Source organism: Crocodylus porosus, unplaced genomic scaffold (assembly GCF_001723895.1).
Source record: "Crocodylus porosus isolate Cpor-Errol unplaced genomic scaffold, CroPor_comp1, whole genome shotgun sequence".
NCBI lineage: Eukaryota > Metazoa > Chordata > Crocodylia > Crocodylidae > Crocodylus > Crocodylus porosus.
This window is the reverse complement of record NW_017728936.1, coordinates 5,904,018-5,918,766: the sequence shown is the minus strand read 5'-3', so window position 1 is coordinate 5,918,766 and position 14,749 is coordinate 5,904,018. Positions and strand designations below refer to the sequence as shown.

Here is a 14,749-nt window from a genome sequence, read left to right as displayed (position 1 = left end):
ATGAAATTTTGTTGCCAGGGAGGAGGAGCGAGGAAGTCGTTCTTTTTGGAGTTGTATCAGCATGGGAACCTGGCAAGTAAACCTTATCTGGAAACACAGCCCCACTCCATCCCCTCCAAAATATACCTTATTTAAGTCTAAATTACAACCCATTTGAGCTTCCACCACCCGCAATACTAGAACAACTTCCTTCTGAGCCATTTACAATGATCCCAGTGGGAGCAGCACTTGATGCCAGGGCGCCATGAGCCAGGAAGGAGAGCGTGTTGGGGATTAGATGTTTTCAAAAGTTCATAGATGCTAGGGTTGGAAGGGACCTCAACAGATCATCGAGTGAGACCCCCTCCCTAGGCAAGAAAGAGCGCTGGGTCAGATGACCCCAGCCAGATGCCTGTCCAGCCTTCTCTTAAAGACCCCCGAGGCAGGGGAGAGCACCACCGCCCATGAAAGCCCATTCTAAATTTTGCTGAGAGGGTCACTTACCAGCCAGTAGATGTGCAGGATATTTTTGCGCCATAGGTGCAGCACTCTGCACTTGTCCTTGTTGTACTGCATCCTATTGTGTACTGCCCACTTTTCTAACCTGTCTAGGTCTGCCTGCAAGTGCTCCCTACACTTCAGAGTGTGCACTTCACCCCACAACGTAGTATCATCTTCAAACTTGGACAGAATACACTTCACACCCACATCCAAGTCACTGAAGAAGATATTGAAGAGTACAGGTCCAAGGACCGAACACTGCCACTCTCTGGGGTGTAGATAAACAGCAGGGCTCTTTGAAAGAGCAAGGGTAGGGGGAAGTTGCAACCTTCAGGGAAAAGGACAGGATGTAGCATCTATCTCAGGTCGACTCGGGCATTTTAAGTGAGTTGGTCGTGTCAGGCTGCATGAAGCAGGGAATACGTGAAGGGCTTAGGAAAACCTCTCATCTATAGGTCACCTGGTCAAATCCAGCCCAGTTCTGCAACCACTAAAACACTGGTGTGATCAGATGTCTGAGCAATGGCTTAGCCTGAAGAAAGTGAAGCTACCAGTGGAAAAAGCACACACCGCTGGCATAACCCTTGCTGTTAGCCTCCACACACAGGTCTGCAGTTGACTTCCCTTATTTATAAATGTTGTCTTTCCTGGTCAGATCAGAAGGTGTAGATGTGAAGACTACTACACACTGCTTTAAGAGGGGAATTTATTGCTCATGAGTGGGCCTTACCTGGTCTGCTGTAACTGCTTCATCTGCCTGGTCCTATCCTCCAGAGAATGAAGCTAAGCCCCAAGATTTCAATTTACCTCTCAAAGAGTGAGGGGATATAATTATTGCAGTTTGCCTTCCCCTTGCCATGAGATAAAGCAGACAGACAAACACCATTTCAGCAGATTCAGATAAACTGGGGCCCATTTCTTCCTGCTTTGTCAAGGCTGTGGGATTATTTCATCTGTCCACCGCCTGAATGACAGTGGCAGGGCTACAGGGAACGCTGCCCTGCTACTGCTGATGCTGTGGCATGAACAGAGTGGAGTTTGGCTTCCAGGGCTATCAATCTGCCATCTTCCACTAGTGCTCTAGATGCATTCAAACAGGCTTTCATGAACATGCTAGTTATTTATTTTATGGAAGCTAAAGCTGCCTTTGCACCAGGCATTGGCAGTGCCATGCTGGGCTCTCTATGCAAAACCCTAGGTCTCTCAAGCCACTGGTCTATATGCTATTCCTTGACAGCCCTGGATCCAGGAGCCAACTGGCAGTGCGAGCTGCATTTGCAGGGGAAACAGAGTGACACTGCCAGCTTTTAGTGACAAAAGGAGTGTTTATAGCAGGCGCGGTGACAGCTGTCCGAATGCCACATTTATTTACAAAACGTTAGTTAAATTACTGACAGTTGGTGCTGCAAAGGGAAAGCTGAGAGGAAGAGCTGACATCTCCCCATCTCACTAATTCAGCCGCAGCACCAGCTTCTGCCCCGTGAGCGCTTTATTTGATTCTCCTTTTCCACTGACTTCTGTGCCTCATGTGTTGAGATGACTCCAACTTCAGGCACTGAGCAACACGACTACTTCAAAGCCGCGACCCAACACGCACACTCTAGACTTCATAACGGAGCCATTGTGGTGCTTTGTTACCAGCAAAAGGCTTTGTTGCACCTTTCTCTTGCCTGCACCTGCTAGAGGAAATCAACCCAGCTCCATCTGACTTCACAGATCAAATATGAGGTGGATGTCTTGACTCGGACTTCGCAAAACAAAGTTAAAGTGCTGGTGATTGACAAGTCTGGAGACTTGATAGCACAGCACGTTTAGAGACTGGGTAGCAGCTCCTTCGCCCTCACTGCCCTGCCCTTGCATGGGAGGGGACTGTTCCTTCTTGGTGCCTATAACAGGATCGTGCCCCCAGGGTGGCCGTGTCAGTCCCTGGCGGTCATACAGCACCTCACCTACTTGAGCTCCCGATACTCTTCCTTTTCTCTCGCTTGCCACACCTCGATGTCATCAACTAATGTATGAAAAAGGAGGCTGCCCCACGCCCCAGGTTATGCCTTTGCCCTTCTTTCAGACACTTCACTCCTCTTGAACCCCGCAGTTCCTGCTCGCACCTCAAGAGCTAAGCAAACCATCTGGGCCCATCCAGACCTTAAGGTCTCTGTTGCCTCAAAGGCCAAATTTGTGGCCTCCTTCTGCCCCTTTAGCCATGCCTATGCCTTGCAGATGTTGCCCACTGTCACCTCATTAGGCCACTTCAAGGCCAGCACACCCTTGTTGGGGTGTCCACGTACCAGCTTTGGCCCCTCTTATCTATCTGGGTGCCTCCCAGGCTAGGTCCTCTATGGTGAACCTGGTTTCCATGCCCCAAACCTGATCTCAACCCCCCAGACCTCTGGGCCCATCAGCACTTTGAGCCCAACCCCTGGCAGGACTCAAAGCAACCACATGCCCCTCAGGTACCAATGGGAAGTCCATATCTCCCCTTTTTTAAGTCCCACCCAGTCCACCAGTTTAAACCACAAATTGAAATATAAGCCTTCTGGCTGTAACAAAACTCCGTGCTCACCGGCTATACCGAACTCTCTTTATCCTGCATCTTGGCTCCCTGCAAGACTTCTCCTCCTTGCCAGTAGTCCTGTGTGGCAGCAGTACCCCGGCCTTAGGGCTGCAGAGCTCTTCACCCTTCAGTCTCCTGGGCCCAACTGCGCTCTTGGCTCAGGCTCTGGGCTTTATATACCTTGCTAGCCTGACCTCTTCCAGTCATTTGACCTATTAGTGGACCTGGCCACAGGGCTGTTTATTAACCCCGGCCTTGCTGGCTGCCTTTGTCTGGTTCACAAGAACTCTTCCCTTAAAGGGCCTATCCCATCTCACCGTAACAGAGCAAGTATTCTCTGTTACAGGGAGCTTTCCAGCCGTGGCCATCTTGCATGACAGGCCCATTATTGATGTGGAAAACAGCTTCGGGTCACCAAGTCTGTAAGTGAGCCGACAGCCATACGTGACTGGGAAGCTGGTTCCAGACTTGAAACCAATGGCCAGGGCTGAAAGGCTCCTTGTCTCGCTGAACAGCCCTAGGGCGTCTGCATTCTCCCAGTCCGAGTCATTTTAGAAACTGCAAACATGTTCTCTTTGAGCCAAGGAAAGCACAGACCTCGAATGCCTCTGCGGCGCCTCTGGCAAGCGGTGCCTCTGGCGAGGCTGTTCGAGGAATCGTGGAACTCAGGAATTGTCCCTAATGACTGGAAGAAGGCGAACGTGGTGCCCATCTTTAAGAAGGGAAAGAGGAATGACAGTGCCAATTATAGACCAGTCTGACTTCCATCCTGGGGAAAATCTTTGAAAAAGATCGTCAAGGAGGACATTATTACCCACAAGTTTGCATCTGGCGGGGTACTGAGAAGCAACCAGCATGGCTTTGTCGAGGGGAGGCCTAACAAATCTGGTGTCCTTTTATGACCAAGTAACTAACCACCTGGACATGGGACAGAAGGTGGACGTCATCTACCTAGATTTCAGCCAGGCCTTTGATACTGTTTCCCATGAAATCCTCTCAGTCAAGTTAAAGAGTACTGACCTAGAGCAGGCTACAGTGAGGTTGGGAACTGGCTCAGCAGCTGATCTCAAAGAGTCTTGATTGATGAGCGGCTTCATCTTGGAAGGTCATTTCTAGTGGTGTACCCCAGGGATCGGTGCTTGGGCCCATGCTTTTTAATATCTGTATTAATAACTTGGACGAGGGAGTGAAAAGTGCCATGATTAAGTTGGCAGACAATACCAAACTGTGGGGACAAGTGGGCATATCAGAGCACAGGTCAAGGATTCAGAACAACCTTGACAGGCTGGTCCTATGGGCTGAACAAAACCAGATGAGGTTCAATGGGGATAAATGCCAGGTCCTTCATCTGGGTGGGAAGAACCCTCACCATATCTATACGATGGGTGGTGGTCCACTGGCTGGCACTGCATCTGAATGGACCTAGGGGTGACAATCGACCAGAAGGTGAATATGAGCCACCAGTGTGAGTAGCCAACAGAGCACATAGGATTCTGGCATGCATCAGCAGATGTGTCACCAACAGATCCAGAGAGGTGCTCCTTCCCCTCTATTCAATGTTGGTGAGGCCACAGCTGGAGTACTGCATCCAGCTGTGGTCACCACACTTCAAGTAGGATGTGGACAAGCTCAAAAAGGTGCAGAGAAGGGCCACCCGCATGATCAAGGGCCTCGGGGACAGGCCCTATAAGAAGGGACTTTGGGATCTGGGACAGTTCAGCCTGAGCAAAAGAAGGCTGAGAGGTGACTTGGTAGCGGCCTACATACTTGTCAAGGGACAACACCAGGGAGAACTCGTATTCACCAGGACCTAGATGGACAACTTTTCAGATTAGCCCCCGGCCTGGGAAGACGCGAACCAATGGACACAAGCTAGCCGAGGAAAAGTTTCAGCTGGACATAAGGAAAAACTTCTTTTCTGTATGGGTAACTGGAATCTGGAACACACTTCCAGCAGAGGCGGTGCAACTGCCATCTCTGGTGGTCTTTCAGAGGAGGCTGGACAAATACCTCATTGAGCTCATTTGAGCCCAATTACCGCCTGCCCATGGCAGGGGACCGGACTTGATGATCCTATAGGTCCCTTCCGGTCCTTCTTTCTATGATCCTATGAATAGTCACAAGCAAGGAAAGTAACTAGGGAGAAGGTCGGGGTGGTGGGGGGCAAACAAACTCCTGGAGTTATAGGAAACACAAAACCCAAATTCTCCAGTAACTCAAGAAGATGGGCAAGCCTACAAGTCTGGAGCAAACACAAAGACTGAACTCTCTAAAATCATCTCAGAGGGTAGATCAGATCATTCTGGATATTCAGCAAGACCAGAGCAAACTCAAAGGAAGATCCATCCCTCAGGGTTCACACACCCTGTGCTCCATGCCACAACACCAAAGCAGCTAGAGATGGAAAACATTTTGCTGAACCTTCTTTAACCTCACAAGATGCACCTGTGAGTCAAAGGCAGCTGATGCCCACCAGCACTGCTATTTTGTTCCTAAGAGTCACATCATCAGCTTGCAGGGATGCAAAATGCTCCTTCCTAAACAGGGTGTTTCCTGTCACATTCTCTATTGGTTGACATGATGTATAATGTTGCAGCGCCCTTTCAAAGCATCTGAGGAAGTGAACCTGAGTTCACAAAAGCTTGTGCACTCTATCTCTTGTTCAGCTCAAGAGAGAGTGTGCACGCACATATGTGTGCATGTAGACATCAATATATTTTATACTATATATATATTTTTTTTTATACATACATACATATATATATACATACATATATATACACACACACACACACAATTTAGTTAGTCTATAAGGTGCACATCTACCCTCCCTTCTAACTTTACTGAAGTCAAGGGGGTTGAGCCTGGAATCTGGGCTTGGAAATTTGGCTTGAATTAGGCCCAATTCAAAGCAAAACTACTGGTGGAGGAAGAGGAAGATGACTGGGGGGGCGGGTATGAGCTATAGACCATGAATCTGGAGCTTAAGGCAAGCTGCAGCTGAGCAGAAACTAGCTTTCCATGTTGAGGAAACAACCCCCCCCCCAAAAAAAAAAACCAAAAAAACCCAAAAACCCCAAACAAAACAGCCAACCCTCAGAGATAAGGAAACACATGCAGGAGCATATAACACACAATGAGGAAGTGGCAAACAAGCAATGTGGGGGGTTTCAAATGAGATTAAGCAAAGCAGGTGCCCAACTCCCATTAAAGCTGAGCGCATAATTCTCTGAGGCTCATTTGAACCCCAAGGGGTGGTTTCCCTCATGCCACACTTCCTCTAAACCCAACAGGGGCTGTGTACAATTTAGAAGGTGAAACACTCAGACACAACTAAAAACACTATTTATTAGACACTGGCCTCAAATCCAGCATAGGGTGAATTACAAAGGGGCCAGAATCGGAGCCCAGATGAGGTAAGCCCCAGTCTCAGCGATAAATCCCAACCCCTTTTGAATTTTTCGGGGGATTCAAAATCTGGATCAGGCCTCTGGGACTCGTCCATCTAACAGCTTAGACAATTTTAGACCATCCTTGTTTTGAGAATTAGGTTTCCCTGACTGCTCTCAACATCGCTTCTTAAAAGCCCCAAAAACGAGGCTGAAAAGACTCTGCTGGATGAAGCAAGCAAAGCTGGGAAATAAAGATCCCGCCTCAGAAACCAGACACGAAAGCCCAAACTAATGACCGCTTGGCTCCTGTCCGGGGCTCTGCAAGTGTCTGCGAGAACAGACGCAGGTGTCAGAGGCATTTATGGCTGCAGGCACAGAGTTGGTCAAAATCTCCCATTTCCTGAAAAAAGCTGCTATTTCACCAGCTGCTCTGGTTGGAAGGCGGTTTGATTCTTTAGCTACTCTGTCCTCATTGACATGCAGAGCCGGACTCCCTTGTCTCCAATTCAGCCCCCGGGGCTCATTCTTGTTCTGTTCCCCCACAAACAAGTCACCACTCTTAGACGAGTCTCTGCCCTTCATCACCTCTGTCCCCATCTGACCACAGCTTTTTTTTTCCTCCCATGGAAGAATCAGCTGCAAAGTCAAGTTCTGCGTTCAGACCTTCCACGCCAATCCATCTGCTCCTCTGTCTCTTTTCTCTGCGTATAAGCGAACAACTGTTCTCCCATAGGTCTGCCGCTTGTTAAGGACAGACACCACTCATCACAGACTGAAGGATCCTCCTTGTAAGCCAAGGTTTTTAATGTACTCGTGGTTTGGACACGTTCAGCATTTCAACGGTGGCTGCAGCAGCTGGAGGACTAAGACCAAATCTCAGCCACGAGGGCATACTGGGCCCAAACATCTACACATCACTCCTCCAAATGTGAAACCCAAACCCAGTCCAGACGGCAGTGCTTCACATCCACTTTACACAGTGGGATGCAGCCACCCAGGATGAAGACTGGTTCTTTGCCCTACAAGGACTTTCTCTGTGGCTATTTCACATGCAGCCTATTAACAGTTGAACCGAAGCCATCCTTTTAAACTGATGTTAGGTCCATCAAGAGAAAGGTTCCCATTGGTATGAATCAGCTAGGCATGCACACAGGAAGCTCTGGTCCTGACTTGAGATTTTTTGCCTTTCTTTGTTGAAACCGCACTCTTTCCAAATCTGGCTTTTTACTGCAGTGCCAAGTATCTCCTCGCCAAGACACGCTGACAGACAGGCAACTCCAAACCAAACTGACAGAAACGAGAGCCGCCGGACAGCACGCTTGGCTCACATGGCCAAAGACACAGTCAGCCGCTGGGAACTGCAGGCAGCCGTTCTACCGGAGAGGCTATAAAGGGAAACCTTCCCCCCGGCAGAGCAATCAGGACCTTGTCTCATCTCAGATGGAAATTGCACTTGCAAAATCCATGCATATGACAATTTTTTCTTCACTTCAAACTGATTCCATCACAGCCACCTCTCTGCCATCGCTAAGATTTGCTGACATGTCACTTTAGCAATAAACTCTTCTTACAAATACATGCCACTGCAGGGAAGCAATCAACTTGGAGGCAACAGCTTCTCTCAACAATGCACACTGGCAATACTCTAGATAGCTTCTACATGCCTTCGGCTGGGGATCTCAAAGCAGATTGCAAGCTGCATATTAAGGAGGTCCCTGGCATGTACAGGTGGGGAAAACAGGTGGAGGTGAAGTGATTTGTTGCACAAGAGAAAGCCTGGAGCAGAACCCAGGAGTCCTGATGCTTGTATCACTTACAGCAGGGGTGGGCAATTATTTCAGGCGGAGGGCTGCTTACTGAGTTTTGGCAAGCCACTGAGGGCCGCATGACAGGCAGCCAGGGGCAGATTAATATTACATTTCTAAATTTTTTTAGGGGCCCCGCGGGCCAGATAGAATGGCCTGCCGGCTGCATCTGGCCCGTGGGCCACATTTTGCCCACCCCTGACTTACAGTGATTTCCCGAGCAAGGGCAGGGCTGGAAGGTGGAGATATGGGAGGGTATATGCTCTCCACCTCATACTAACGGCCACCTTTAGGCAAAGGACTCACCTCTGCACTGGAATCAATTTAACTTTTGGTTTGCCAGCTCCCTCCCTGCCAGGAGAGATCATGTCTGTAAGTAAAGTGTGGAAGTTTCTATGACCTGAGCTGAGACATAGCTGGAGAAAGCGCCTGAGCAGAGCAAGCTAGATACTAGCAGAGCCTGTAGCATAAACTCACAAGGACTATAAATGAGTCTGTGCACTAACTCCATCCTCCTCTTGCATATATATCACCACCACAGGCTGTCCTGCCTTGGCATGGCCTACAGCTTCTCTCTGAAGCCCTCAGAGACATGAACTGCTCAGATGAACAATACCAGATGACTGCCCCTCTGACTCTGTAATCAGAAGTCCAAAGGCTCATGCCAGGCCCTATCCCCGGGCAGGCTGGGAAGCAGGTGGAAGTAACGCTCTTTGCTGTATGAAGCTCTGAAATAAATGACTGCAGCGGATGAAAAATACCAGGTACTGAACTTTAGGAACGGCTGAATGAGATGAATATTTCATTGAAGCAGCGTGCCACGGGCCTGAGCCCTGGAGAGGAACATGAATACTGAGCCGATAACAAGGATTTTGGCGGTTGTACAAGAGCGCTGGGAATCGGCTGGGCAGGGCAGGAGATGGAACATGGCGAGGAGTGGTGAAAGATTCAGGATGTCCTCGAGTGCACTGGCATGCCAAAGAGGCAGGGGAAAAGCACTTCTGCTTGGGTTTGCAGAGAAGCCGCAGAACTCGTTCGGGAGGGGCTAAGACACAGGAACATGTTGCACTGTGAGGGCAGTGCTGGGAAGCGTGGAGCTGTGCAATTTTGATCTGCAATTCTTCATCACTGCACTACACCACCCACAGACCCACACTGCTCTGGCTCCCCCAGCAGCAACCCAGCTCTGGCTGCCACCCCATTTTGCGTCCTGCCTCTCTGCCCACTGGCCACACTGCTCCAGCCACTGAATATGTGGCCCTGGTCAGCCAACCCCATGCTCCAACTCCCCTTGCCTTGTCTGGCTTATATTCAGAGCTGGTCCCCTCTCCTGATATTTCCTTCTTCTAACTATGCAAAATGCACGCACCCAGCTGGAAGCAGCTGGAACTGCTGCTGAGCTTGCTGCAGGCAACTCCAGCTTCTGGGCCTTTTACTCACACCCAGGGAGGAGTTTCCCGTCCCCTGCATCCTGACCAAAACTTTCTGTTCATTGATTACAGACCACAAGGGCAGCAGACCAAAACCTCAGCAGAGATTTCCCGTCACTCAACCCCAGCAGCTTACGGCAGGGCCAGAGTCACGAGCGGGCCAGGCTCTAATACTAATGTAGTCATTCAAATATCTCAAGGAGGAGGAAGAGCAATGGACCAACATGAACACTGGTGGAAGTGGGTATAGGCTCCCCACAGTGAATAAAAAGCATCCCCGCTTGTACTAAAGGGGGGCAGGCGTTTCTGTTAGTGGGGAAAAAGGAAAAAAAAACCCATCGCCCATGACATCCTCAGCTGGCGAGCAAAGAAATTCTTCAGAGCAAACCCTAACTCTTCAGTCAGGAGGTCTGCAAACACGTCAGTGGAGCCAGGCCTGGGTTTTGAAGGAATTTCAGCCTCTTCATTGTTCTGAGACTGGCAGGAGCAAAATCTGCACAAAATCATATCAAAGGCTTGAGGTGCGAGAACTACCCTAGTTCATCTGGAATCAGAAATCAGCCCTGGCTTTTGTGCACTAGTAAAATGGGACCCCTCCCCTAGAAAAACAAGCCTCTTTCTGAACAAGAGTCTTTTTTCTTTTGCTTAACACATGGGATGTTTCATATTAATCTCTATCTGTCAAACCTGTCAGCGAGAGAGCAGGCAGCTCTGCGTTCTTTGTTTTCCTTTGTTTTGCAGCCAAATTACTGTTTCCCCCAAATTATTTTAGGGGCAGAACATAATGGGAAACAAATCTGCAAAACAGTCACAGAAAACATTAAAACAAAAGGGCGGAAGAAAGCGGTGCTAGTGTTGAAGAACCACGGAGCAGATCACAGGAAACTCTGGGGCTGTGCCCCTTAACCCAGCCGACCTGCAGCTGAGTTCGAGGGTCATTCAAATCAAACGAAAAAATACTGGAAGCACAAATTCATCTCAGACACAAGCAGATGACAACAACATACAGAAGGCCTGCAAAAACACAGCTCCACCCCTGTGATCACATACACCTACATGCCACCTACTCAGGGTACCAATGTCTTCAGGGGCACCCTGTGCAGGTGGCAGGTATCTGATGGGCTGTTGCACTGGCACGAGCAGAGCCTTAGAGTACAGAATTTCTTACACTTTTGCATGCAGCAAAAGCAGCGGGTTCAGGGGAACATACCCACCTGCAAGATGCAGTCCCTGGCACCTGGCATTTGTATACAGGGCCATGAAGAAGGTCTTACATAGCAGATCACTGTCCTAGACCAGCTAGAGGCAATACATGCAGAGGTCAAACTCAAGGAGAACAGGCTGCAATTTTCCCTTAAAGACGACAGGGTGAATAGGAATTCCTGCAGATATCTGCCTGACTGACCTCCTGTGGAAGCAATTCCTTGACTCCTGCTTTGATCTGATGGTGTGCTACAGTGCCTAGGGCCCCAGATAGGAAGTCTTTTCTTATTTTCTATCTAAATAAACAGACAAAATCTTTACTGCACTTCAGACTTACACTTGGGAAAACAAGTCTCCATGAGGGCTAATGGATCTGTGCCAACTTAAGTGAGACCACAGTCAAGCTCGTTGCTTGCTTGTTTGCTTTAAGATTAATCCAACTTTTTCAAACTTCCCCAGAAGCTTGGGCATGGGTCAAGTTCGGGGTGAAGGGCTGTAGCTCATACCTGACATGTATGTCTTTGCCCACCATTAGCAGAGAATCGTGTTAATAATACCGTGCTCGAGATATAGCTACCTCCTAGCTGGTTTGAAACAGGGCTAGAATAGACCTGGAGTAAAACCTGGGCTCCTCACAACTTGTGCTGGCAATAATATTTCACATCTAGGTCACAAGTCTGACTCAGTTGTTTGCTGTCAAGCCCCAAGTTTGGCCTCATCCAATTTTCAACTTTCCTACTGGGACTATCAGATACTTCTGTGTAGCCAGACGCCCTTTCCCCATTTGGCAATAAGAACAGGGCAGGATAGTCAAGACCCTTGGGTACCTGGGCATGCCCACAGCTAGAATCGTATCCTCCAGGTCTAACGAATCCCCTCTGGCCTAAGCACGCTGAACTCGTGGACTCCCAGTCCAGCTGCATGTTGACAAGTGTCCACATCATAAAAGTACCACTGCAATGGAGGACAACTAGGAGCCCAGCTGGCAGCATGAACACAGAGATTGGGAACTGGATGGGCCCACAGGCAGCGAGCCACTCCACGGCCTCGGAGGAGATCCTTGGTGTGCCAGGGCTGAAGCGCATTGGCAATGGGCTGCGTGAAGGAGGCTCACCCTCTCACTGCCCAGGCTGGAGCTGCTCTGCGGACAAAGAGCACCCTCAGTCTCCTCAGGGCTGTCAATCCGGCTCCTTTCATGGGCACTGAATTCACTTCAATCTAAGGGACAGTGTGGCTGGAGTATAAAACAGCCCCGCTGGCCCATGCCCCATAGCTGGTAGCTCACAGCTACACTGCCCCAAAGGCAACTTCAGGGCCTTGGCAAAGTACCGTGAGGACTGTGGACAAAGGAAGCGCCAGGAACCACTTCCAGCAGCCAAGCAGCCAGTGAAACAGCAGCGAGCTGCACTGCATGTGGAGGGGGGGAGCTCCTGGACCTTCCAAGTGTCCCAGCGAACCAAATACGTTGGCGTCTACGTTGCAAAACAAGCTTTCCCTTTTGTCGGGTGTGAAAGGACAAGAAGAAATCTCCAGAGAGCCTCATTTCCTTCCAAGCCCTTTTGCTGCAAATGGAAATCAGTGGGAAAAGAGGATGCCTTTTCTTTGCCTCTCTCTAGGTCTTCCATTAATTTCCATGCTGCCAGGGGCTTGCAGATGGGGACAGGGGTAGGGGAGGGGGGCACTGCCTAGAACAAGCTCAGAGAAGGCATTGCCGTTGGCAGGGGGGGAAGAGTACCAGCCTCGCCCAGCTTAGCACAAGCCCCTCCAAACAGCATTGCTATTCTGGACAAGTTGTCCACGAGACAACAGATCAATAGTTACAGTGGGAGCCAGGCTCTGCAGAACAGGGAGGGGACCAAGCAATGGGGCTGAGGCTTCTTCACTTTCCTGTCACAGACCTCTCTGCTCCCATGCACTCTTTCCCACTTGGCCCCCCGCCGCTCCCCATCACAGGAGCTCAGTGCCTGCGTTTGCCAGCGTGAGCACGTGCAGGCACAAGGGGTCACGAGAGCACCTGCACGAGGGGCCATGAGCAGCTGTGGCACATGCATAACCTAGGGTGTAAACGCCATCGGGGCTGGCAGCAAAAACACACAGCCCTGAACCGGTATTATCCAAGCTGAGGCCTCTACCCCTTTTGCTCGGGGACTAACTTCATTTGATAGCGTCAGTCGTGGGCTGTTATTTTTTTCTGCAGAGCAGCCGCTGGAAGGGGACGTGACACTTCAGAGCACGAGCACAGATCCAACTCTTCATGGGCTCCGGTGCAGGAAGATGCATCATTCACCGGCAAAACAATCCCTACCGCTATCACGCACTGAAGAGGCTGGAGCCAAGCTCAGAAGAGCCCAACAGACTCTGGAGTCAGTCATTCCCCCCCGTGCAACCACCTCCCGTAGTGAACCCACAATTCCCTTAGTACTTCTGAAGCAAGTGGAGGATTTTTCTCTCTTCCCTATAGGCCTCATTCACAACAAGGAGGCTGTCCCCACCTGCCGACTCACACCAGGGCTCCTTTGTTCCTAACTGACACCAAACTATTGCTTGCAGTCAAACATGTCTCTCCGCACCCCAACACACATGCACACACGGGTTCACATGGAGAACACAGCGGCCGGGCTAGAACGGCAGTGCTGCCAGAGCTTTCACCACCATGCAGTCCTTCCGGCACCAGCACAGAAGTGCACGCGCCTGCTGGGAAGGCAACGCAGGTGTCAGGCATCCCCACCTGGCTCGTTCTCCTGCCAGTTCTCTGTTTGGTGCCCGTCTCCCAGGATCATTTATTTCTGCATCTGTTCTACGAATGGAAGAGAGGAGACAGCCCTAGGGAGAGCCTGTCCCACCAGGGTCAGGCCAGAGGGCGGGCACACTTCTCCCGCCAAAGCCCAGCAAACTTCGTCCTGATCTGAGGCACCTCCTGCTGTCCCGTTCCTGGACTATCACACAGCCAGGTCCTTTGGACAGCCAGCACGTGCGCCTGGCACAGGGGAAGAGACTGGAGGGGACAGGTCGGGAGAGCCTGAGGCATAGTCCATACATGGCAGTCATATCCAGGTTTCCAAGGGCAGCCCTGGGCCTTGATTTTAATTCCCTGCATTACTCCAAAGGAGAGACTCCTAGTGGGGTAGGGAAGGCTCGGGGACCTTGGCTGAAGCCCCTTCCAGGAGCCAGCCCCGCTTCGCTGCCCACGCTCGGCTCCGCTCTGTTCACTGGCATGGAGACGGAGGAGAGCTCCGCGTTTGCCCGACACGCTCTTCTGGCCTTGTCACTCTTAACATGCCACCGACGCAACGCGCAGCCGGTGGAAAGTTGTTCCCGAGCGCACCAGAGCTCAGCTCGGCAGTTTAAGCCATTTACAATATATATATACGTGAGAGAGAGAGAGGCAGATCCTAGCCATCAGAAAAGATCTACTAGAGGCTAGTCCGTTTCCAGCAGGCGGAGGAGCGGGTCCGAAACGTGGCGGAGACGCCTCTCCCTCCGCTTTACCCCTCGGACAAAGCTCGCTGCTCCCTCTGAACCCAGCCCGCCTTGCTGAGAGCCGAGGGGGAAACACCGGCCGCGTCTCTCGGCTCGGTGGCAGTCGGGCACCCGGGGGCTTCGACCCCGCAGCGCCCGGCCCGGCCCGGGGAGCTCGGCAACTTCAGGCGCGCCGGGCGCTGCCGGGCACAGGCAAAGGAGCCCCGCGCCCGCCGTCCCCCCGCGCCCGCCGGCGGCTCCTACCTGAGCGTGGCGCTCTCCCCTTGTCGCACCGTCACGTTGTCCATGGCCTTGGGGAAGGCGGCATCTCCGCTGCGCACGGGCACTCCTGCGGGCACAAGGAAGAGCAGCCTGAGCCCCAGCGCCACCAGCCCCCGCCAGGGCGCGGCCGAGCCCCCCATCCCG

The 14,749-nt window shown here is 51.1% G+C and overlaps 1 protein-coding gene across 7 annotated transcripts in view; it reads right to left on the bottom strand.

The window, feature by feature from the left end:
* Window positions 1-14,749, bottom strand: part of NTM (neurotrimin) — a 624,942-nt gene that overhangs the window by 244,090 nt on the left and 366,103 nt on the right. For all 7 annotated transcript variants that reach the window (XM_019547015.1, XM_019547016.1, XM_019547017.1 and 4 more), the window contains exon 2: window positions 14,588-14,672. In XM_019547015.1, coding sequence (XP_019402560.1) covers window positions 14,588-14,672 — 85 coding nt within the window. The remainder of the gene's footprint in view (window positions 1-14,587; window positions 14,673-14,749) is intronic.